Source organism: Chaetodon trifascialis, chromosome 11 (genome assembly GCF_039877785.1).
Source record: "Chaetodon trifascialis isolate fChaTrf1 chromosome 11, fChaTrf1.hap1, whole genome shotgun sequence".
NCBI classification, from domain to species: Eukaryota; Metazoa; Chordata; class Actinopteri; order Chaetodontiformes; family Chaetodontidae; genus Chaetodon; species Chaetodon trifascialis.
In genome coordinates this window covers 12283282-12309591 of record NC_092066.1, presented here as the reverse complement: position 1 = coordinate 12309591, position 26310 = coordinate 12283282, and the positions used below count along the sequence as shown (strand labels likewise).

The 26310-nt window shown below is 42.0% G+C and overlaps 1 protein-coding gene across 2 annotated transcripts; it reads left to right on the top strand.

Annotated features, from left to right (window-relative positions):
* Nucleotides 1-338: 338 nt before the first annotated feature.
* Nucleotides 339-26025, top strand: prkag2b (protein kinase, AMP-activated, gamma 2 non-catalytic subunit b). 2 transcript variants are annotated; one of them, XM_070974954.1, is made up of 16 exons: nt 339-655; nt 2382-2447; nt 4335-4590; nt 13368-13594; nt 15880-15931; nt 17429-17535; nt 18225-18306; nt 19224-19282; nt 21116-21161; nt 21262-21316; nt 21486-21612; nt 21829-21994; nt 22082-22119; nt 22235-22381; nt 22473-22566; nt 24501-26025. In XM_070974954.1, exons 1-16 carry the CDS (start codon nt 572-574, stop codon nt 24530-24532), a joined length of 1638 nt encoding a protein of 545 aa, XP_070831055.1. In that variant the 5' UTR covers nt 339-571; the 3' UTR covers nt 24533-26025. The 2 variants fall into 2 exon arrangements, with proteins under 2 accessions (XP_070831055.1, XP_070831056.1); XM_070974955.1 differs by lacking the exon at nt 2382-2447 and having other exon boundaries at nt 426-655.
* The last annotated feature ends 285 nt before the right edge of the window (nt 26026-26310 follow it).

The window sequence follows — 26310 nt, the reverse complement described above, 5'->3', positions numbered from 1 at the left end:
CGCCACCGTACAAGGAAATGGTGTGAGGACGGAAATGAAATGCGCTTAAGAAGTGACAAGTAAAACATGGCAAATATACAGCCCTACTTCCTGGTAGAACAAATAAGCTTGTGGTTATAATCGCCTCTCGTTTTAAAGAACTGATCAGCAGATTGTTGGACTGTGTGTGATAACAAAAAAAAAAAACACATATAAATAAAATAAATAAAAATAGCGTTGTTTTTACCAGAGCTCCAAAAACGACGGAATGATGCTGTTAATATTTGTCAGCGACAGAGCGAGCCGATGACACGGCAGGGGACGCTCGTTTCTCGGGGGGAACAAAGCGTGTAACACCTGCAAACGGTCAGCGTTGATCTGAAGATGCGTGCAGCCCTGCCTCCCCACGGCCAAGCCTACTTCCTGGTGGATGGGGCAGCGCCTCGGTGTTGTCGTAGTAGTCACTGTGGGCAGCTGAGCAGAAGGTGGAGGCGGTCGTTGATGGTCTGCAGTCGCGATACAGTAGCTAGTTAACGAGCACACTTTTTGTTGTTGCTGTTGTCGTTGTTTTGCTCGTTTTGAAGCTAGAAAAATGGGAAGCACGGTGATGGAGTCGAGCAAGGAGAGCTCAAAGAAAATGCCAAAGAAGAGGAGAAGTCTGCGGATTAACATGCCAGTGAGTCGGTGAAGTATCAACTAATTTGGCTTCTTACTGCGACTGTTCAAAAAAACAAAAACGGGGTTATAGTTGAACTGTTCATGCAACCAGGACTTGAACTTCTAGCCGTTATTAGCCATTTTGGTTGCATCTCCGCCTGCACTTGGCACGCGACGTAGAAGAACGTGCGTGATTGACAGCTGTCTCTGGATCACGACTTCTCAGCTCGTCAGTCTGAAAACTGCCCCTAAATATTTTATTTTCAAGTCCATTTTAAGTAGATCTAATGTTCGCTGTAAACAGAAGTCTGTTTGCGCTGTTGGAAATATATTTTAGACTTCCTTGATCATTTTCATCAGTGCCTCCAGCAGTAACCCTTTAATGTGATGTCACTGCTGACAACTCCCCTGCTTTAACATCTGACGTTAACATAGGGCTGTAATTAAAGACTATGTCATTATCGATTGATCTATGGATTATGTTCTCGTTAAAGCGATTGACTTTTGGTCTGTCAGAAAATTAGCTGCTCAGATGTGTTGCTTTGTCAAAACAACACAGATATTCAGATGGTAATGACATGAATCAGAGAAAAGAGCAAATCATAAGAAAAATGGTTGCTGATTATTTGGTTGCTCCATTAATCAACTGATTGATTTGTCGACTAAACTAATATAGCTTATGCATTTTAAGTATAGTGAGGAAAAACAAGTTGTATCAAGCAAAGCAAACATACACAGAGAGGAACCAACGTGCTCCTAATGAACAAGTGATGATTTATTATGTTGAGTGTGCTCAGGGCCTTTGTTTATTTAGCTTCATTTCACTAGCCAGGCCTGATACACAGTTTCTTCTGTGCGCCATCCTTAATGTGTTGGATTGTTTTTTCATTCACTTTGCAGGCCTACATTGTGGAATGAATGACATTACTGGACATTACACGTCCCAGACACTTTAGGGACCACTCATTTGTTTTGTCGTGTAACATGGGCCAACAGCCACGTTACTGTGTGCCTCCCCCTCTTATTCATAACTGAACAGGGAACAATCTGTGTTTGCAGTTTGAGATTTTTTGTGAAATAGTCAGTCATTTGTACAATATATGTATATTTCTTGCATTTTTATTGGAAAACAACCTAACAAAAATGTAGTAGAAGGTGTTATTTGAGTTTTCAGCTGTGCAGATTGGAAAAACCGCTTCCCAGTAGGAAGTGAGCTTGCGAATGCTGAAATGTTTCTGTGGGCAGCACTAGCGCTGGATATTGGAGCTTTCCACCACTAAATGAACTTCCCCAACTTCAGCCCAGAGGAAGCACTAATACAGCTGCATAAAAGATATCGGCGTGCACGCTCGCCTATTTCTGTCTGTTAAATTGAACTGACATTCTGCCGCAGCATGCTAAGCACCGTCCGTCAGGAGTGGAATGTAAAACCCAACCCTTGATACGGAGAAGGAGTGTGTTATGTGTTGTATTTGCTTGTAAGGGATTCAGTGAATGTGAAACATGTTTTTCTTCTTTGTGAGTGACATGCCAAATGCCTAAAAAGGTGGCGTTGAATATTTTCACTGTAGCTCAAAGCGGTGAAGAAGGACGTCGATGTCCATTTTGTGTTTACAATGGCTACAGCAGCATGTGGCGGCTAAGAGGGCATTCTTGTTACCTGCTGTGACATGTCATTTTGTTTTTCTGCTGTGTTTCCTGGAGGTTAGCTTTATCTTTGACTCTCAGACCTCCTTTATGTGCAGGACTTTGGCACGTTTACCTCCCCACAAGTGGAGACGAGCGGCTCAGCCAAACGTGGCACTCAGACGGTACAGAAATTATTTTCATCTGATGATTTTTGTGTCATGATTTTGCCATTTACTTGCCAATTGTTTGTTTTCTCAAGCTTGCTTTTTTTTCCAGCGCATGATTTGTCTTGTCTCTGTGGCTCTTGTTTGTTTGGCTTTGAACACATTTAGACAAGGATTTGGGAGAGCAAAATATTACACAAGGCCGTCTCTCCTATTCTGCCAATGCTCACTGGCTTACAGTAACATTACGCCCACTGTGTCCAGGCATAGCAGGATCACATACAGGAAATTGATTTTTCTAAAAGAAAGCAGTCTCTTCTACTGTCTGCTCTGATTGATTTGAATAGAGAAATCACTGATCATCACCTCATACTCATCAGAATACATATTTCACTTTGACATCAGCGATATTTGTGCAATGCTAATAAAACAAATCTGCATTCTGTTGTGTTTCGAAAGAGCTTATTTTATATCGAGACAAAACCCTGATAGCTGTTCACTTGCCTTAACAAGCTCTTGCACAATGACGGAGTGAGAGTTGTTGGCAAACAGAAAGGATGGGTGTGTGTGCTCTCGCTCCATCGGATTTGTCACAGGATTGGTTGAAACAAAAATGTGCGTATGGAAAAGGGCCAGCCTTACCCAGATACCACCCTGAAGCCTCGTTGAGGAGACCGGACAAAACAATTCTTCCCTTTTTGATTTGAATTGTTACAAATTCGACCATTTAGCGTCTGCTGCTATTATCGGTGCATTTTCTTTTCCATAGAGCAGCACTGGATCCTCTTGCGCTTCATATCATTTTGCATCTGTTTTGTTGAGACTGGTCATTATGCAGGCTTATGTCTACGAACTATGTTACCAAAACACTCCTGTAACATTTTATTGTTTTCTGTAAACACAAGCTCCGGGCTGGAGACCCCTGCATATCGTAATGCTCCACTGTATCAGAGTCCACAAACGGTTAAAAGATTTGTTGTTGGCACATCCAGAGCAGGCAGCAGTCAGTGGTGGGAGGAGGCTCTCGCTGTCTCCAGCTAGATTGGCTGTCGTCTCTCATGTTTTGTTTTGGTATCTGCACAGCGAATAGAGAGGGATTTCTCAGTCTGTTTACATGATATTGACCTTGCAAAGGCAGGCTTAAAAACACAGCAAGTCATAATGAAAAATGTTGTCACTGGTGTTTAACCTAGAGAAGTGCTGATTGTCTGATGGTGAACCTGATGGTACTTCGAGGGTGAGGCCATTAAGCACGATGCACTGTGAACACACCGTGCAGCACGACGATACATCTTATAGGGAAATGGAGAAAGACAGGATTTGTGCAATGTTTCATGAAATTGTTTCAGTTGCCACATATCGTGATTGAACTGCAAAGTTGTGAATATTGTTTGGTGCTTAGCTCCAATTACTGTAAGCCTTGTACAAAATGAGATGTTCTGCCTCGAATTTAATTGGTTTGAACACAATGTTCTTTATTACATTATATGACCCTGTTGGTTTTCAGTAACTTTCATTGCCTTTCCTTGTTTAACAACTAGATCCTGAAAGAGCATTTACTTTTTTGCACTTTGCACATGATACTCACATTCTTATACTGCTTTTTTATGAGATGCCATTAAGAGATGGCTGACTACACAAAACAGCATTTCATGTGTGAACAAAGAAGAAGTAACCAAAATAACAAACTCCCACAAAAAGTGCAATCAGCGACTGTCATTGCACAATAAATCTCTTCTCTAAATTTGCTCAGTCAGTGTGGCCTTTGGTTTGGATCTTGTTTTGTGCACAGCATAGCCCTGCAACCTCTCACTGTCTCACATAACACTGTGGGTACACACTGAGCATTAAACCACACACTGAAAAACTGCAGGGAAATAAAACTGCCTCCTTATTGTCTCTCAGGGAGAGCGCTGCATCCGCTCAGCGAGCCCCACCAAAGGAGCGAGGAGCCCAGCCAGCGCCCTTCTGCCCCCATGTCCTCGGTCTGCTCCCGTGCAATTGAAGACCAGTTCAGGTTCGCCAAAAACTATCTTCCCATATCCCTCCCATCAGAACTCCCCACCCAAGTCCCCCCATCGCCTAAGCTTCAGTGGTATCTTCCGCTCCTCATCGAACTCCTCACCTACAAGCATCAAACTCTTCTCCAGGACCAGGAGAGGTGAGTTGAAAAGCTAACACTGCACTGACTGCGCATTCAGGATGAGCACACAGCTTGTTGTTGGTGGAAACTGAGAGAGCAACTGTTGTAGCTTCAACTAAGGAACTTTGTGAAGTGCAGCATATGCTGCTGTCATTTCGTGCAGAAGCAGATCTAGATATTTTTTAAAGGAAGTGAGACACAATAGATGAAACTATGTTATCTCAAAGATTGTGTGGGTTTCCTGCTCTATGTAAGAGGTAAAGACCACATGCAGGAATCTATCTGATCAAGTTTGTGAGTTCAGGTATATTTGCTTGTGACATGAAAACATGTCGAGCAGCATTTTCTGAGTTATACACATGAAAGTGGGAGGAAGTAGAAGCCTAGATGACCTCCAGCAGGAAAACGTGGTCTGGAGCCTTGTCAGACATCACTTTATTACAACTAGATGTTCCTTCATTGTCAGTCATCCTCTTATTGATGTCAGCAGCTTTATCTAGGATAAGGAAATGACTGTTTTTATTTGTTTATTTATTTATTTATTTATTTATTTATAGCTCCAAATACCTTGCATTGAGAAGTGCATTTCAAAGGCAGTTTATCAGATTAAGTTATAGGTTTGGTATCCCACAGGTGGAAGTCTAATCATAGTACATTCTCCATGTCAAAAATAAAAATCAGTAATTACATAATGGTAAAACTGCACAAAGCAATGGAAATGAGACAGGCTAGTCAGAACAAGGCCTTGTTTTATGAAGAACAGACCTGGGCAGATTTTCAGCTCTCATGTCTCCATGTATTTGGGCGGTTGATTATTACATAACAAAAACCAGCCTGTTTTACACGGAAACAGCCCTGCTGGAAGCAGCATCAAACGGCACAAAGATGAGTCATGTGTTTTTGGCTCGTACACATACCCATTCTTCTGTTTCCTCGCAGAGGGTCACTTTGGCAGCGGCTGGTGGAATACTTTTGCTAGGGCCAGACCTCAAGAGTCGGCATGCTCCGTTTCCTCTGGATGTTGTTATTGATGGTAACCAAACTAAAACCCACCAACTGCTGCAGCCTTCTCGTGCCAGCTGCTCAGGACATCTAGAGTCTGATGTGGTTTGAGACTTTACATCGTCTTGGTTCATTTTCTGACTAATGATGTGGCTTTAAACGTTCGGGTCCCAATGATAATATCAGCAAAATATGCTGAGAAATGAAAATCATACAGCGATGGAGCAGGCTCACCATCTTCTCTGTTTTTATTAGTGGGATGTTTTTGTAGACACCCAACTTTCGCCACAAGGGTGTGCTGAAGGCATAGGCCTGTCTTTATTTAGCTCTCACACTAGTGTTAAAGAAACTGTCAATTTTATAACCCATGTATTTTTATTATCATTTTTATTTTATCATTTTAGTAAACATAGAGGTATCTTTGAGAATTTTGTGTGTTCCTGAACATCAGATTTTGCATCATTTGCATAATATTCATTTTTCTATGTGTTCTCACATGCATTTTTATCCACATTTGCTACAAATATGATCAGAATGAATTCTCTGTCCCATCCACTTTAAATATGTGTTCACCCCTTGCCTGGACATTGTCAGTCTCTCGCTGCTGAAGGGAACTGCAGTACTTTCATACCCTTATCTGGAAGCGACCAGACTCGCAGGAGCTCCTCATACAACCATGCAGAGTTCCCCACCACCACCACCACCCCCCCACCAACCCCCTTCTCTCACTCTCTCTGTTGCTACTGTGTGCTGTATGTTGTCAGTAAATAAAGGAAGCGGGCAGTTTTGACTTTCCAAATTCACAAAAACGCAGGCCTTACAAGGGCAGAATGATTGTACTTTGAGTAGGGAAGCTAAGCTAGGGAAGAGCTTAACAAACATAACACCATGAACACGTAGATGTGCACATAAACATTTAAAATCCTCGTGGATCTGAAACGTAGCAACCCCCAATACAAAGTGAAGTGAATTCGTTTGAGATGGATAATGAATATTTTGTCACAGTGAGCATCATGGGATATTTCAGGTGGCTGATTTCATCACTGATGTTTCAACCCCTCACTCACATTGACCATTGGCACACTGAGCAGAGTGGAACACTTGCATAACATGTTAATTGAGATCTGTACTGGACATGCTGTGGCTAATGTGAGCAGCAAATACTGAGTGGGCCATCTGTTAAGGGTAGGGGAGGCTGGTGGTATTGAATGGAGGCTTTCTGATCAGCTGACAGAACATGGGATGTCCCCCTGCTGTCATCTGACAGGGGCTGGCCTCAGCGCTCTTAAAGGTCAGGCCCCCAAAAGTTATAGACAGCTGACTGTACAAATGACAGAGCTGCAGGACTCCCAGCTCAAAACCTCAGTCTTCCTGTCTTTATTTGTAAGTTCCCTTTAAAGCTGAGCTGTAAATTCAGAGGAATTAGAAATGAAACCCTGATATCGTTTGATCCTGAATGTTATGTTATTGTGTGAAGACAGAGTGAGACAGATGTGCCTGTGCTGACTTTACTCTGCGGGAAGAGGGAGGGCAGTGGAAGCCGGGGTGGTGGTGGGGTGGGGGGGGGGGGGTGATGTGCAGGCTGAGCCAATCGCTGCTGTATCCTTCAGAGACTGGCCTCCTTTTACAGGCTGCTGACATGCATGCTATATTAAAGAGACGCCACCCACAGCTGCACCTGACAATTTACAGCACTGACATCGGCACAGAGGGGAGAAAAGTCGCTCCGGTCCCAGTTGTTTGCATCACTCGCGAGGGGGACATTTCTTAGCTGAAGCTGTGTGGAATACTGCTTTCATACGCATCAAATGTATGAGCTCACACTGCTTCCTGCTGCTGACTCTGTGCTCTGTGGTCCTGGAGGATTTCTTCTTTTTCTGGCCGGGACATGCAATCTTAGCCTTGCTACAGTTTTCATTTTCTGGTGGAAACTAGTACCGCTGGCTCCTAGAAAGTAAAATCCAGTTTCAGGGAGTAGCAGAAATAAGTTTTTCTCCTTCCGAAGTAGAATCTGTATTCTTCATCCTTTGATTTGAAGAACTGTCTCTCTGGACTAAACAGCTTCAAAGACAAACCGTTCTTTAGATCTGTCGACTGGCATCGGTTGGATATACTTTTCAACTTCATTTCTATACAACTGTCTTCATCCAGCAAATGGAGTAATCTCACTTGGGACAGTTTTAAGACATCTCTCCACCCCTATCGTGATGCGGATGGTCATGGTCAAATTTAGTTTTGAACCCACCACCCACTGTGTCCCATGAAGAGGTTTGGCAGCCTGAGGAGGAGCAAGAAACGGAAGGAGCAGGATGGGCTAGGAGGGAGGCATCAGTCCGAGGCATCGTGTCTGTCTGGTAATGTGCTGTACTCTTCACCACCTACTCTTTTACCTATTTTCCTGCAGTATCCAGTAGTCCAGCGATCTATTACGTTCGTCTTGTTAATGCAGGTAAATGCCAGTAATCATCACGTGTGTATTTTCTTTATAGCAAAAAGCCACCAGCAGAGCATCTATTTTTGTTTGGTAGAAATCTGTTCTTAATCTATATATATATGAATTCAGTTCGTTGTGACCTGAGGTGCCCCTTATAGTTTAGGTATTGGTTACACGGTTGGTCTTTGGTTTCACAAATGCATGCAGTGTCAGGACACAGGCCAGAGTGGTAAAGCTCTCTGTGAGGGGCTGACCTGGGGCCAGAGGTTAGTCATCACTAAATTGTTGCACATAATGCTTAATGCATTGCACTTTATTGATACACCTCCAGTACTTTGAATGTTAAAGTTGTTATTTGTGATAGTAGTCTTGTTAATGCAGCATCTCAATCAAAAGGAAAAACTTAAGTGAAAATTATTGTTATTTTGTTCTTATTCTGTCTTTATGTTAAAGTAATTTAGAGTGACTCTATCTGACACGGTTGTCAGTTCAATGTCATTATTTCTGTCCCATATCCTCAGGGAGTCATTTCAGAATAGCTGCTCCATTTTGAAATCTTTATTTAAATTGACAGGAAGCATTTTCAGCTGAAGTGGGGATAGTCAGGGCATGCTAAGTTGGATTTTTTTTGTCTTTTCCATATGTGTGGGGACAGAATCTCTGTGCATAATATTCCATCAGCTTTTCAGAACAGGAAGTAGGCCATGGACAGTGACAGAAAAGATGAATGCCAAACAAATAGCACAGATCACCATTCAAATTTAACGCAGTTATAGTAAAGAGTTAGCACATAATCCCTCATGAGTGAAGCACTGGGGTGCACTGTGTGGTGTTCAAGTGGCACTTTATCACAGATTTTACAGTTCCTGATTGAGAGCCAGTCTGACCTCGGTGGAGTAGATGAGAGACTTGTCAAAATGATATACATCCATATGTTGCTGTATAAGATGTAGAGCTCATTGTAAACACAGTGTACGAGGTGGTGACACCTCAGCCTAAACCACACGTCCTTTGATCCAGAGGCTCTCTACACTTGGATGTGCGTCTCTCTCTCTCACTGCACCCTTTTAAGAATCTGCTTGAGAAATTCTTTGCAATGTCAGTTTGAATAGTGACTGCTCATTTGAATGTTTTGCCGTGATGCAGTTTGCACACCTATATGAGTTAGTGAACGTGCCATAACTGAAATGTTGAACAGTCAGTCCTTTGTTACAGAGCTCCTATATTCAAGTGTGCCTAGCAAATTTGTCATTGCCAACTGGAGTCACTGACTGTCATGTCACCTATTGCTTCGCAGTCCTCGTACCAGTTCTGACCAGTGCACCTACACAAACATAACCGCTCAGAGTTATGATTCATTGTCTTACACGTCTGGCCAGCGCATCCATTGGGCCTGTAGCAGCTTCACTTCTGCTCTGACGTCAACCAATGAGGCTCATGTTGCTCCCAGTGTCACCGTAGCCCCACTGGACTCAAAACACCCCTGTCGACTCCCCAGAGTCTCCCCTGTCTGAGAGGATCTGCTTTTCTGGGTGTTGCATTAACACAACTTGCAGTGAATTGTAATGGGACAGCCCAGTGTGATTATTGCCCTCAGAGTAGCCTCTATGTCTCTTTCATCACTGCTCACATCTCAAAATTTTTTATTCAAGGATTCAAATAGCGCATTAGCTAATGTTTATTTCCATTATTGAACAATGTGCTGGTAATTTTTTCATTGTTTAGTCTATTCCCAAAACCAAAGGTATTCAGTTTTAATTTGATACAAACCAGAGGAAATTAGGAAATCCTTTCATTTGAAAAAACTGTACCAGAGAATGTTTGGTATTATCTACTTATTTTTTCATGAAGGATGACTGAAATTCATGTAAAATGTAAATTAAAAAGTCAGAAAAATTGTGAAAAATGCCCATCAGAATTTCTTAAATCCCAAAGTGACATCTTTAAATTGTTTGTTTTGTCTGAACCAGCAGTCCAAAACCCTTCACTTCACTTTCACATGAGCCAAAAAGGTGGTAAATCTTCACAATTGAGAATGTGGAACCAGAGAATATTTGCCATTTTACTTTGTGAATTATTTAAAAATAAATTATCAAAAGTAAGCAAAACTTTATTTACACAGCACATTTCAGTCCAAGCGAAAGCTACACAGACTGTGAGCAGCCAAAAATATGAGTATTAAAACATAAGGCAAAAGTTACCAGAATTAAAACAAACACATAAATATACATGAGTGAAAAACTACTGAGGAAATAGAATATTTAACACCAGCACCTGACCAGTAAAAATGATAAGACATCTGAATTAAAACCATCAGACAAGTGAGTTCAAATGAATAACAGCAGTAAAAATTAAATAAAGATGGGCAAGTCAGACGACTGAAAATCCAGTTTTACCTGTGCTGTTCATGTGGCTCTGGCAAGTGAGATCAGCATCCGGCAAGACATCGAGGTTTCCAGGGACAATTTTGAAGAAATTGTCAAAATTTTGCACTCACACAGGAACTCTACCAAACTCACCATTTATTATTAAATCATTCATGACCTAGACCAAGGCTGTTTCTGTGCTCAAGAGTTGCAGATTAATTTTAATCTGATTCAACTAATTGATTCATTTGACTAATTGTTTAATCTCTAGTCCAAGTAGTTGCATAATGAAGTGATATGGAAATAGAGATTTACTCTTAAGAGTATCAGACGAAGGACAGTTTAACCTAACAAATCGAGGCTGCTTTCGTCTCCCCACGCAGAACTGTGTCCATTGCACTATTACATCAGTATGTGGTATATTCTTAGGTAGCTTCGCTCCAAAATATTATTCAGAGTGGTGTGTTTTTTTTTGTGTGTGTGTATAAAGTTGGAAGAACTGGACTATGAACATCACCAGCTTTTCCTGTTTCCTGGGTGGCGTCTAGCTGCCCCCTATTAACCAGGCAGCAGAGAGGGCTTCCAGCCCCGCTGTTATCTCCTCCTGTGGAATGTGCCACAACAGCGTGGCTAAAATAAGAAGGCTGCACAGCGGAAGCAGGGCACGCCAAAGAGGGCTTGTGCATGCCAGCTAAATGGCAAGAGATAGTGTGGAGTGGACTCGGACAGACCTGTTCGCTGAACCCACCGGGCCTGTATTTATGAAAAATGTCTCCAGACTAGATTCTTTAGTTCTCCGTTTCAAGATGTTTTGATATCGGAAAACGTTGATCACAGGAAGTTACTTAATGTTCCATACTGATCATGATATGGATATTTCTGTCCTGCTTTATTTAGGAGTACAGGCAACTTGTTTTCTTTGAATGATGACACTAGATAGTTTGTTTCTCAGTCAGATGATCAAATTACTTAATGATCACAGGTTGTTTCATATGACTCAGTCAAGTGGGCCGATTTGCTGAAACTGAATCTTGTATTTTCAATCCGGCCGGTGAGTCCTCATGTGACATTTACATACTCTTGGCTTTGCTGTCTCACCAGTTTCGGATATGTGGACATGATAAAAGTCAACTGGACATCTCATGGTGCAGTCCTTGTGATGTGGACCATTTGGTCCACATCACCCGCGGCGCTCTTTGTCTGGCCTCAGAAATATGTCAGTGGGGTGGAGCGAGGCAGCACGAGTGTCGCATGTCACCCTGCCGAAGACTGTGGTGCCTGATGCGAAAGAGCATGTGAGGGGCTGTCATGTGACTGACACCTTTTAACCGGACACTGCTGCAGGAAGAGCTGCGTCACAGACAGCTGACTGTTACGCTGGTACGATCCAAGTTTAATGCAGCTGCTTAAGTTGTAATCGGCCTAGTTATTGTGAAGCGGCACCAGGAACAGGGAAGAGACAATTTGCATGATTTATGGTGTTTCTTTTTAAGTATTGATCCAGTATTGATCGCTTTTAGAGCATTCATTTAGATGAGCTGAGTGCTATTAAGGGATTTTGATTAACACCGTGTCATGCAGATCAACAGCTGTCAGTTTACTGCGATATTATTGAGGAATATGCCAGAAGAATAATTATAGTGTAGTGTGAGTTAGCGGTCGAATATAATCAATGGAATACATTTTTTAAAACCATTTAAAATGAGATAATTGCATGTACATTAAACTATGCATTAAACGTGTAAAATAAAATAACCATCATTAAATATGCAATCCTATATTTGTGCTTCTTTATGCTGTCTAAGGATACTCCATTTTGCCTTCACAATTTCTTTATCATCCTCATGTTTATGTAAAGACACGCAGCCAGTTTGTCACTGTGAACATTGGATATGTCACAGGCCGCTCTCACTGCTCAGCTCTGTGATCTCCTCACAGGATTCAAGCCACCTCTTCCTGAACTAAGGAGTGTCCCTAATTTCATAATCAAAGCAAGGGTACAATAGCGAGGCACGCCAGTGGACACCCACGCAGGTGTTTTCACTTCTGGCTAATTAGAGCTGAAGGTGGGAGGGGGCTGCTATACAGTAATCACATCCCTGCACAGCCCTTAGACGAGAGCCAATCAGGCAAATTAAGCGAAAACACCTGTGTGGGTTGACCATGAGCATGTAGGGCCTTTTAAAGTGTAAAAGCCTTTTTGGAACGAGCTTGTGATTCATATGACATCTTGTGGATTTATTGATCTTTTAAAGACAAAGTGAAATAGATTTACTCTTCATGAACAGTTCATGAACGCATCATTTAACCTTCATGAAGATTTTTTTAATGTATAATTGAAGTACTGGATAGCAAATATTTATAGAAATATACATATAGAATTATTATGATTCATCCTCCATATTTTGTCACCACAGAGTCTGTATGATCTGCGAGGGAGCTACTGCCTTTAAAGGAAAAAACGTTTAACATGAGAGGTTTTTTGCACTTTTCATCTACAACGAAGTTACATATTTGTTTTATGTGATGGTGATTTTTGAGGCAGTTACAAGCTGTTCCTTTTACATTTTGAAGTTGCTTTGTGTTTTTATGTTTATTGGAGAGGCCTGTTAAAGCTAATGCATGCTGCTAATTGTCATTTAAGTTAATAGAACTTAGTTTTGTGGCTGTCTTTGTGATGGTGGTGCATCCCTGACTGTCAGCGGCTGGGCAGAGGCTTTATCTCTGTGGATCTTTGTTGTTCCTCAGTAGCTAGTCCTCTCAGTCCCTGATGGATCAGATATGCATTCCTTCTCTGTTATAGCATGTGACAGCGTTGATGGTGTCTGCAGCACTCACGATTGCAACACCTCCTCCTTTGCCAGCTACAGTGAGCCTGTCAACGATGTCAGTTCGCGCCGTGTCACTCAGAATGCAGTCAAGATTGACATCGAGAGAAACAAAAGATAAGCTGTTGAGATAAGTCTATTGTGGATCTTTTTATCTCTTTGCAGCCTCGGGACTCTCCACACCACCCACGACCCCAACCCAGTCATCCAGCCAACCCCTGTTCACCCAGGAGGCCCCTCCGAGCAGGCCCAGCCCCGAACGCCTGGAGGCAAGCTCCCGATCCCGCTCACTCTCCACGCCTCCAGACACAGGACAGCGCCTCAGCTTTCCCTCTGCAAAACCCCCGATCCCTTCCTCGAACCCCATGCCATCTTACTCTACCTCACAACAAGTGAGTCGCACTGCAAAGACGTTGCTCATTTTAAGAAGCCATTTAAAGCTGAATGTCATCTGTTTTAAAAATACTTATCGCTTGCTTGCCTTGGGACAGTTCAGTCACTACTTGTGAACTCTGAACGTTAAATCAAATGAAATTTTGTGCATCCACTTGGCGTCTAATGGCTCCACAGAGTCAGTGCACCCTTTGTTGTTTATGCAGCAGAGAGATTTTTACATCGCAGGCTCAAAACCAATGTAAAGGTCACCTCTCCTGCTTCTAGCTTTAGGGGAGAGTGGTGCGAGTTCACGTGTAATGACTGAACATCCCTGGGGCTGAGGAATGGCATATGTGTGTGAATTCTTAAGATAGGTGAAATATTTATTGCTTTGTCTCAAGTGTATGTGACTAAATTTGCATGTAAAATGCTTTATCTCTGCAAAAACTCAATATTAGCAATGCCAGTTCATATTGTTTTGAACATACTTGTCACAAGAAACTGAAACTAATAACTATATTTCCTTTGTGGCTACACAACAGTGGCGTTCTGTCCATGAGTCATGTGCTGCTTCACTCAGCGTCATAAGGGTTTACTTGGACAATGGTGAACAGAAAGCAGAGATGATGCAAATCTCTTCAGTTCAAGCTCTGATACTTGAGCATGCTGTGTGTGTTTGCACTGCTTGCTCTGAGCAACAGTGGCAGAACAGAGGGTGTAAATATTATCTCGGCATCGAGGCAATATCTCAAACAGCGTCGGCTGTTGGGCTAAGTGGGTGCACAATTGACTGCTACTTCAATAACAGCTGCGAGGGAATTCAGGGTTTTGTCACGGGGGTTTTCATCGTGGTATTTTAATTAGGATTCTCCAGCCCAAGTCAGGGTGTGGTTTCAGATTTCCTACAGTTACTTAAGAATTACTTCTTGTGCCTGTTTAATGAATAATTATCTGAAGGTCTGCTTCGATGTGTCTGCTGTGAGTTATTGTGGATTCTAGCCAGAGAGGGTAAATCAATATTTCATCACCAACACTGTATACTCTTGATATTAACACCCAAGGACTCATGACTGTGGCTGAAGAGCGATGAGTCAGTGCCTTTCAGCCCCTCTGTGCCTCCCTCCATCATACATAAGGGAAGCTCACCAAATAATCTTATGATGCTGTTAACTTTTTTTGCCAAATGCAGTTTCGAAAGCAATCAATTTAATGGATTTGTGTATGTCTCCGTCCCTGGAGTTTACTGTAATACGCCATGCAGACTGCGTGCTCGCTTTGTGATGCAGCAGGACAAGATTTATGAAAGTGCAGGAGTAGTTTTTGGCAAGAGAAGCGCTGTGTCACCGTTGCAGGGCGACATTGGGGACTGTTTAGCATCCCAGAGCAGGTATGCAGGCTTTCTCATACTGCAGCTGTGGCTCGTTGTGCACATACTTGCAAATTAGGGGCCAAGAGAAATCATGTATCGACAGATCTCCCAGCATGACACAGCATATTTCACACTGGGGCCTGGCCTGTGTTGTGTGCGAGATGCAAACAGCACATTTGCATGCTATTTGCACCATGTTGCTGCCACTGTCAGTGCTCCAAAGAGTCGTTTTTGTTGAGATCAACCTCGTGGCTTGTTTTGTCAGAAGAAATTAACTCTGAGGATGTGACAAGGCATCCCCAGCTTCTTGCTGCTAAGCAACGTAAGGGATTTCCTAATATGGTGAAGCAACCAGGTTGCTCCGCATGGAGGGGTGTGTCCACAGCGCGTGGAGCTTCCTGGTTTTTCTCCACTCTTCATGTGAGAGACTTGTCCCGTGGTGAGTGTTGTTTGGCACATTGTGACTGTAACAATGAATTCGGCCGATTTTTTGTGGGGGGATTAGGTCTCGCGCGCCTGTGTAGTGGCTGTTTAGGCAGCGTGTCGGCATTGGTCCCCCCACTGCAGCAAATGGATCAGGACCGTTCCACTCCGAGTTTTAAGGGGTGTGTGTAGTCTAATAATACTGAGCCACTGAAGTTTCAGCTCCACGGCACAAGGTTTTTGTCACACTACCTGTGTATATTTAGCGGAGCTGGAGGAGCTTTGTTTAATCAGTAAAACGCCGGTGGCGCACGACGTTTTTTTCCCCCTGTGTTTTGGTGTTTTGCGCACCGCACCGTGCTCGCAGTCCGGTGGGGCCGCTGGGGAGAAGTCGTTTCACCCTACTGCTCACTCATAATTTACAGCAAAGTTTTGTCGTGCTTTACCGTGTGTTGTTGGAGGATTTGCTGCGCACCTTCACCGCAAACTTCTGCATTTTCCCTCTCACAGGTCTACGGTTTATTCGAAGGCATGCTGGAGAAACTTGAACTAGATGATGATGGTAAGTGTTTACTACCTTCAGCGCAATTAGTAATGCGATGTAAAGGTGCCTCCATAACATCAGGGTATCACAGGTGTGACTGTTGTTTCTAGGCAAAGGGATAGTCAGAGTGTCTTCAAGTGCCAGAGATAAATCTCTTTTTAAAGATGTGTTCGCAGTGCGCCGTATGCAGCGTCTTTAGGCGGCTGACTTGACCGGTTTGTCACCGTTATAAATCCATTTATCTAAATGTCTCAGTCGGATGTTTTTTTCAAGAGAATTCAAGGCCTGATGAAAGGATGGCATATATCAGTGAAATGCTGAAGAGGCTGCTTGCATTTAAAGGTGCAATTTGTAATATGTGTGTAATAGTTTTTGTTTAAAACATCCAAAATTAGCTTTACATGTCCACAGTGTGTGGAGAAAGAACAGTTTTGATGTGTTGTCAAAGACCTGTATTGCAGAGATCTACTGAAGTTGACATGCTAACCAGCTAGCCCCCTGCCTTATCATCAGATCTGTTACATAAAGTCTGATTGTCACAGTTTCAGCAGGGAGATGTCCCTACATTTCACAAGCTCTCTGATCTTGTTTAGTCTTTTAAATAAACACAATAAACCCAAACCCACCAAATGTCTTAGCTTTTATTCAAACAGCAGAAACAAAACAAAACCCACCAAAACTATCTTGGTTTGTCTTTCCACTGTTCCAACAATCGGCGACCATGGTTTGGTTCCGACCTCCTCACTCCTCTCCCGCTTCACACCTCTCCTGTTCCCGCCTGCCATGGCTTGGTGGAGTCCTGGTCAGAGCTGCTGTAAATCACTTTTGTACTCTTTTCCCTGTTGTCAAACTGCCGTCCGTCAGTCTGACAGGCTGTGTTCGGTCCTAATGCAGCCGTGTTCACTGGGAGCCCGCTGAGCTCGGGCTTTGAGGCAGCCTCAGTCCACTAGCTGCAGGGCTAACTGAGCTAACTAGCTAACAGCAGCTGGTTACTACAGCCAAAGATAGCTGCAGCAAAGAGTATAATGAACATACATATTGCACCTTTACAAGAGATCCTCAGCACACCTCCTGTCTACATTTTCTTATGGTAATTGAAGCATCATTCAGTGTGGAAAATATATACAAAAGTACCCAGACCCCAGAGGTCTTTGAGTATTTAAATCTTACAATTTGCTTAATGATAAACAAATAACACTGAATTTAATTTTGTCATTAAACTAACAGGTTAGTCTGCTCAGTGTTTCACCACCATGCGTGGGAAAAAAATGACTGTAATCATCATGTTCCTACAGTACTTCTTTGTCTGTGTTTTTCCACTGTTTCTGTGCTTGTGGGTGCTTAAAGTAGAGCTTAATTATCAGTAAGATGGAGCAGTAAAGTGGCAGTAAGTGGTCCAGACCCATAATGGTTGTTTAGGCTCTCAGTGTGTTTTGTTTCCAGGCTCTCATTATATATTCCCTGTGAGATTTCTCCTTCCTCTGAAAGTACTTTCCTGCTTTTTACTTCTTACAGCTGCTGAACCTGAGAGTGATATTTACATGCGCTTTATGAAATCCCACAAGTGCTACGACATCGTCCCCACAAGTTCCAAGCTGGTTGTGTTCGACACGGCGCTCCAAGTTAGTACTGTGCCTGCAGATGAATCTTTGTATGGTATCGAGGTTGCTTGTCTTGAGAAGAAGTTAATGTTCAATAGCCTTGCAGTTAGTGGGATTGTCATCGAGCTGTTAAACAGTAATCCTGCGGAGGTCCGACCTTCTTTGATGTGTAGATCTTCAACCACTAAATCCACAGAAGCTACGAGTTAAAATTCCTTATCTAAAAGACACAGAAATACTAAAACCAACGTAAAGCCATCCACAGTTCAGAGTGTGCCTCACAAAATGCATCACAAGTGGCTCCTCTAACTAACCAAGGATTACATCCGATTACACATTAACTTTGTGATTTTTCTTTTTTCACTCTATCATGTAGCCTATGAAATGTAAAGAAAATACAAAAGAATTGAAGTTCAGAGAGCCCACAATGACTCTTGAAAGGCCTTTTTTTATCAAACCAACAGTCAAAAACCAAAAGATATTCAATTTAAAATAATATAAAACACACAAAGCAGCAAATCTTCAGGCCAGAGAATCTTTGCCATCTTTGTTTAATTGAACAACTGATTGGATTATCAGAATTGTTGCTGATTAGTTTTCCATCCATCAGCTAATAGAATAAGTGATTCAGCTCCAGAGAAGTCAAGTATTGTGTATAATGTTGTTATATAATCTGATTTGGATTTTTCATTTCAACTGTTGCTTGACAGGTTAAGAAAGCGTTTTTTGCGTTGGTCGCCAACGGTGTGCGAGCTGCTCCACTATGGGACACAGAGAAGCAAAGCTTTGTGGGTAAGAACCCCAAAACCTGTCTCAAAACTGACTTTATGGCCTTGATTCTCTTATCACAGACTAATGTAATTGTTTTAATATGTGTAGGAAGTGTAGTTTTCATTAGTAGTTTCTGTATTTTAAAGACATTTTCTAGGTCGGTTTCTGGTATTTGTTGCTGTTCTGGTCCAAGTGAAGTTAGGTTTACATTGAGTTTGATGTATAAATATGTTATTAAATTATACATCCTTACAAGTATTTGGTCCAAATAAGGTTTAAAAAACACTTTGCACATTTCAGATTTAATTGCCAAGCTTGCCAGCACTTGCAAGAGAAAAGCTGTTTAGAGGCCTGTATTCGTCTTACTTGCTCTGTAGATTTGACTCTAGTATCTCAGTGAGACTTCTGTGTGCAGTCTACATATTTTTAGTTAATTTCTCTGAACAGAGTTGGAAAATGCGCCTCCTGTGCTATTGCACCACTGCCGAATGAACACAGAAGAAACTGTGTATTAATGTTGATGGTCATGGCTCGTGGAGCACGATGCTATATTGAGCAGAAGTCATTAGCGCTGTCATAAACCATTAAGCACAGCAATGGCTCCTCTGTATTGACCGGTGTTCAGAGAGAGTTTGAGAACAACTAAAAAAAGATCTTGTGTACTCCTTAAAAATAAAAAAAATCTATTTGTAAGATTGTGTCAAAAGACAAACCAGCGGTGAATTGGCTTTGTTGCTGAGTTTATTGCAAATTAGCCTGTGATGAATAATGAATGTCAAGTCCACATGAGGATAAAGGGTGAGGGGGGTGTCGGTGATGTGTTGTTTGGGCCACGCCCTTGTAAGCGCCGTCTCTTCGACCTAATTGCACAATGCCTGCAGTCACGGTGTTGTATGTTGTGCAGATTCTCATGTGTTTTAATGCCGTTTCCATTGCAGGAATGCTGACAATCACAGATTTCATCATCATACTACACAGATACTATAAGTCACCGATGGTAGGTCCACTTGCCAATTAATGTTTGCATGAGATTTACTCCTTTCACTGAGAATTTCTCAGTTTTTCTCTTTAATGTCTATTAGGGATCGAGCAATTATTGACCTGGTCGATAATATCGGCCGATATTCGGCATTTTTCCGATAATCGGCATTGGACGTTTTTTCCTCCGATAACCGATCAAATTAATGTATTTTAGAACACGTTCCTTTGGCTCTGATGCAGCCGTCTCTCCGCCTGAAGTCACAACTCTTGGCTGTGTAACAATGTCCCACCCACAGCCCTCACTGATTGGCTACATGACACAAGTGAGTCAGTGACAGCCAATCAACACTGAAGCCTCTCCAGGCAGTGCCACAGACAAGAAGCAGAGACTGCTTCGGTGATCCAGCGGAGATAAGGCAACAGAGTCAGTCGCAGTTGCAATAAAAACCCTCTGTGATGAAGTTTTAAAAATGCTACAGCCTTATGATCAATTTCAGTGATAACATGCAAGCCCAGAGTTGACATTTCACCGACCTACTTGTCTAATCACATCAAGCATACGACTTTGCAAGATAAATAGTGTAACGCACCAAAAGAAAAAAAAAGATGTAACCAAGTGAACATGACCTGAAGCTCCTTACTTAATAAAAAAGAAGACATAACGACATACCGGTAGGTAGACTATAGCAAGTATAAGGGAGGAAAACCTGCTGTATTCCGCTGTTTGGCTCTGCAGATGAAACTGTTCACGACTTCAACAAGGCGTATTTCATGATGACCCACCGCTACATTATAATTGCTGCAACCGCTTTATACCTGTGGCCAGACGCACAATAATAATGTAGGCCCTTTCGGTTACCATTACTTTGTGGGAATAATAAATCTCATAACGTGTCTCAGCCTGTGGGGCGGCGCCTGGTTTATCAATAAACAACACCGGAGGTGATTATAGCCTATAAGTTTAACAGTACTACACGCCAATGTGTCTTTGTTTGTTTACAATCTCCTCTCCCTCAGCGCTCGTGCTCTCACTACACTGTAGTGCAGCAACTTCACTACTGGTGTTAAATGATCGTCTTTTTGCCTGTCACTCGTAATGTCCAGCGATATGAGTCAGGCAGAGAGCACGTCGAGGAGATTAATTTTCAATCAATAAATTTATCGTTGCGTCTACAACTCACCTGTGTAATGAAGCCTTTAGTGTTTGCATTTACAGTTGCTAAGTGCCTTATTCTTATTTATGTAATACGACATACAGTTCTAAGCACAAGAGTTTATATCTAGCCTACTGTTCTGAGATTCAGAATATGCCTTTATTTCTTTTCATATATATAAATAAACATAATAATAAATACGGAACTATAAGTGAAAAACTCTGGGAACCCCTTAAAGTTTAATCTTTATTTACTCATTATGCTGTTTTATGTCAAAATTTAATCTGAAAAGTAACTATTAAAGCTATCAAATAAATGTAGTGAGCCAAGGTTCCTGCCACCCTCTTTATTGGTTTGCTCTTAATCACTAAGGGAAAGGGAAGGGAATCATTAATAATCACTTTTTGTTCAAAAAATAATTAAACTTAAAGGCATTTCAATTAAGATTTTGTGTTTGTGTTATTTTACAAAAAGTTAAGATCTTTTTTTCAGTGTACACAAAACAAATAAACAGTATACTGTAGTCATGCTAATCCCAGGTGTGTTACTCTACCACAATTTTCATTTTTGCTGCAAAAGAATATCGGTTCTTAATATCGCCTATCGGTTTTGCTTGATTATCAGTAATCGGTATCGGCCCTGATACCTAATCCATATCGGTCAATCTCTAATGTCTATTTCTTGTTGTATTTCAGGTGCAAATTTATGAATTAGAGGAACATAAGCTTGAGACATGGAGAGGTAAGTATCGTGATCATGTTATGTTTGTGTAGCACACATGATGGACTGTTTTATAAACAGGATAAAAAACACTTTGAATGTTCTATTGCTCTCCTCACAGAAGTTTACCTGCAAGCTACATTCAAACCTCTGGTCAACATATCACCTGATGCAAGGTACGTTACCTGACAATAAATAATGGATCTATCTGTTTTTAAACATTTCATCTGTGTGTGTGTGTGTGTGTGTGTGTGTGTGTGTGTGTGTGTGTGCGCGCGTTTGTGTGTGTGAGAGCAGGGTTTGTTGTGCTTCTTACAAGCAATCATTGTGTTTGTTGTGTTGCAGCCTGTTTGATGCAGTGTACACCCTCATCAAAAACAAAATTCACCGCCTGCCTGTCATCGACCCTGTCACGGGGAATGCACTTTATATTCTCACACACAAGAGGATCCTCAAGTTCCTCCAGCTTTTTGTGAGTCCAACACAATCACCGTCAGTCTGTCTGTGAATGGGTGTTGAGCTTGAAGAGCATTTTAATCTATATGATGGATGATGATGATCAAGCTGGGAGCCTGTCTTACTTTCACTTGTCTGCTGCCCCCTAGTGATCAACGGCAGAATGAATTAAAATGTGATAATGAATTGAGTGGGGAATCTGTCTCATTGTGTGTGTATTTGCATTCGCCAGATGTGTGAAATGCCGAAGCCAGCTTTCATGAAGCAGACTCTCGGGGAGCTGGGCATTGGTACGTACCACGACATTGCGTTCATCCACCCGGACACGCCCATCATCAAAGCGCTCAACATCTTTGTGGAGAGACGAGTGTCTGCCCTGCCTGTCGTGGATGAGTCTGGTAAGATCACGAACTGAAGTGCAGACGATGTTTAATAATGAGAAATTAACCTACTTTCTGACTGGAGATCTTTATGTTCTCTCACAGGCAAAGTGGTGGATATTTACTCCAAGTTTGACGTGATTGTAAGTAGAAATTTCTACGATTTCTGTTTTTGAATGGACAGAATGACAAATATTAGAGAACGAACTGCTCTGTGATTTGCTGTGTCACTTTATGCATTTTCATGTTTGTGTGCAGAACTTGGCCGCTGAGAAGACGTACAACAACCTGGACAACACCGTGACGCAGGCTCTGAAACATCGCTCTCAGTACTTCGAAGGAGTCATGAAGTGCCACAAAATGGAAACAATGGAGACCATTGTGGACAGAATAGTCAAAGCTGAAGTGAGATTTTTACAACACAAAGATGTGTACATGTATTTATTGACCCAGTAATGACTTCAGGTTCATCTGCTATTGAATGTTTTTCTGCCAGGTGCATCGGTTGGTCGTGGTGGACGAGCGCTCCAGCATTGAGGGCATCGTCTCCCTGTCGGACATCCTCCAGGCTCTGGTGCTCAGCCCTGCAGGTATAGAAGCTCAGCATTGCTAGCCTCAACTCACCCTCTGTCCCGGACTCTGAGCTCTCTCCCCAACCTGCCCTCTAACCCTGTCCCGGGTAGGAAACACACCTACTTTACTCCTGGATGGCTGTTGCCTGTAGCTGGCTGTAAGGTGGCATGGTGCCTGTTTGTCCTGCTGTGTGCAGCAGTGAGGTGTCAGGGTGTAGAGGGTGTCGTCCTCTGGAGACACATCCCAAGTCTGCTCTCACTTTGCATTGAAATATATTTAATACGCATCTGTCGGGTAGTTGCAAATTGGTAAATTGTGTCTGTATTTGATACGTTCATAGTTGCAAGATTGAGGAAATTCAAGCTGGCCAGCACCTCTGTTGCCCAGCGATGAAAATGCGGTGCATTTGCCTACACGCTTTTTAATTTTTGGAACATATTTGGGTTTGCACCACATCCCCTAATTAAGAGCATGAAACGTGGTGCGATTTGTTGGGAATGAGATTGAAATTCAAAAACCTTCCAACAGCTTTGAAGTTTAGTGGATGTAAGGCGATGGATGCTGACACGTGTCAGGCAGCAGTGATGCTTCGAAAGCCGAGCTCAACGACATGAGCTGAGGTCAGACTGATCTGAGAACAAACGTTGTGTCAAAATGAGATAAATGTGTTGAATCAAGACGAGCTTCAGGCCTGTGCTGATTCTCAAATCAAGCTATTCCTTCATGAATTTCTGACTTACATAAATATCGGAGTGTAAACTACAGCGAGCATGAAAAGGTCTCATCTGGCTGTGTTTGGTTTGTTTTCGCTTTGAACCCTAAAGCTGTCAGTGCGGTGGGATGAGGCGTTACTCAAACTCTGTCCATTACACAACACGAGGCCATTGTCACTATATTTAAAGCCTGTGGTTCACAGTTAGAATAGGGCTTTGTGAAATAAACAAATGAAATGCAAAACGTCAACAAAGTCACAGATCTCCTCCACACAGGCATGAAGGCATACATGAAGTTCTCTGTAGACAGCGAAGCTCAAACATTCAACCGTAGGAACAAGAAGAAAAACACGTTTCTGGCTGAAATAAGTGGCTTGAATCACAGATTTTAGTTTAGTAAACTAAGACATAACCTGTCCTATCCAGAGGCTCTACATATTATAAATTCTGCTCACTTATGTTTGGCTTTTAGTAGATGTAGCTGCATTTTGCCAGTAGCAAGCTTTACTTTGATGTGAACATGTTTTGTATTGATACGCTTGAAAACAAGTAACAGATGTCTGCATAATTTTAGTGATTTCAGTGTTGGAGGTTTGCTGTGTGTTCAGGCTGCAGATCAGCAGCATGCTGTGAAGGGAAATGCGATGCACACGCGTTTGGGTTCAGGCTCACTGTTTTTTCAACCCAGAGTTAATTGAAATATTTATGTCATCATTTCTATTTGCGCATAACACAGCCTCGGTTTTGTGAAACTGACCCGTCTGCTGCAGCTTCTCACTGGGTTTGAACGGAGTCCGATGGGGCAGTCATTCAGGGCTTCAAAAAGAATGAATGATCATGTTTTTGAAAACGGGAAGCTCAGTTTAGACAGACATGTTGACATGTACGGATAAAAAGCAGCAGAATTATGCCTACTCCTGCTTTTATTGACTTTATTTATGCTGCATCCCCACAGAAGTGTGGAAATAAAGTCATTAAAACTTGCTGGAAACATCGATTTGTGAACATGTTTTCATAAAACATCAGAAAATGTGTCTAACTAGAGATTTATCGTGGTGTTGTGTTTCCTTGTGAGATCCTGCAGCAGGTTGTGTTGTGCATAATTATTAATGATGAAAATGGATGAAAACATTTAGGCAAGATTTGGGTTAAACAGCACTAATCCCGCCTGTGCTACAGTGAGCTTATTTATGCATCGCCTCCCTGTCGCGCCCTAACATGTTCTTTCTTCTCCACAGATGCCTGTAAGGAGGAGAACCTGGCTGAGTGAGGAGGAGGAGGAGGAAGACGTGGTGGAAGTAAATAAGTTTGAAGGTTGAGGTAGGGAGCGTGAGGCTGACAGTCAGTCTGAAGGTCCCAGAGACGCCTGCAACTGGTGCACTATAGAGGCTTAGAAACCAAAGAGCTAGACAGCTGAATGAAGTGGAGTTCCTGCACTGAGGATTGATTTTCTGAATTTCTTTTCTTTTTGTTTGTTCGTTTGTTTGTTTGAACACTGATCGGATAAACACACACAGTGTATTGTATTTATACACACACACACACACACACACACACACACACACACACACACACACACACACACACACACACACACACACACACACATATGCACGCACATACACAGAGATGCATTATGGTCACCAGCCGGGAAAAGGTGGGAGAGTCGATGAGCGATATAGGGCTTCAGAGTTTTGGGTTGTGTAGTTATCATCATGCTGCTGTCGATTTTAGTCGCATACTGAATGTCATTACATCGAGGAAAACTTGCATTGTCCTCACTATCTGTTGAAGAAAGGTGAATATTCACAGATGCAACTTATTGTTTGGTAGCAAATCTACACTTCACCCACAATGTGGCCATTCTATGACATCATGAAAGCTGTTTGCTAGTGCCAACATGGAGGCATTGATGCCCAATCTTTATTTGTGCCTTTTGTTTGCCCCGCCCTGGTCAGTTAAAACTGACAGAATTTGTGTCCTTTGACTTTTTATTGTCAAACGAGTGCAATTATGAGTTGTTGTTGTTTTTTTTTTGCATATGAATGTGCAAATTCTACCTTCTACTTCTAATTCAAGAAACGGCTTCCTTTTATCCGGTTGCATTTTTCTTTCATTTTTAACCCAGTGTTGAGAATTTCTGTTCAATATATTACATTTGAATAATAAAATGGAGTAAAATCGGAATCATTTTAGCACAAAAACATGCAGCGGTCAGAGTCAAATGCAGCTGTACATGAGAAGAAAGCTGTCGGGCCAAGAACTGCGAGCGAGTGCTTCAGTCGTGATTTAGAGTCATTGCGACTATTGCGAGGATTATTTTTTTGTGATGATATTACAAGACCGAAACATGTCTTTTTAGATTTTTAATAAGCTTTTTTTTGTTTTGTTTTTTTTACATTTATTTTTAGTTGTTTTCACGCTTCAGATACTCACAGACACTCAAATCAACTCGGTGATCTCAGCTGTAGCTCGACAGGACTCATCTCCATCTTTGACTGTAAATAGGTTCGTTTTTCGGGAAACGTGTCACATAAAGCTTTATTTTTATGAATGTGTCAACATGTTTAAAGAGACTGCGGTTTTAATGTTATTTTTGTAAATATATTGCAATATGTCCGGTTCAAAGAGACTTTGTATCAGATCAACATGTACTGTAAATGTGCAAGCATGAGAAACTACACTTCAGCAGTATGAATGTTCTTTGTTTTACTTTTTCTATTTTTCTGGCTGCAGAAAAATAAATGGACACTGAATGTACTTTAATGCTGTGTTTGTAACTTTTTAACTGTTTCCATTAAATATACAAGAGATCGGCCTCACACAGATATGTGGATACACACTCACTCACCATGGTATTGGGGGCAGCTGTTCAACTGCTCGTGAATGCAAATACCTCATCAGCCGCTGACTTTGAATGTATCATGGTTTTTTTTTGGTTCCCCGGGCAAAAATGCCTTGTTGACGACAGAGGTCAGAGGAGCGGCCACACTGGTTTGAGCTGGTAGAAAGGCAAAAGTAACTCAAGCAACCACTCGTTACAACAAA

What these genes read in the sequence shown, in the direction of transcription:
- prkag2b (XM_070974954.1), top strand. Translation starts at nt 572, where the DNA reads ATGGGAAGCACGGTGATGGAGTCGAGCAAGGAGAGCTCAAAGAAAATG. An exon ending in ACTTGAACTAGATGATGATG is followed by an intron (nt 15,932 to 17,428) that starts GTAAGTGTTTAC and finishes TACTTCTTACAG; the next exon opens with CTGCTGAACCTGAGAGTGAT. An exon ending in AGAGAAGCAAAGCTTTGTGG is followed by an intron (nt 18,307 to 19,223) that starts GTAAGAACCCCA and finishes TTTCCATTGCAG; the next exon opens with GAATGCTGACAATCACAGAT.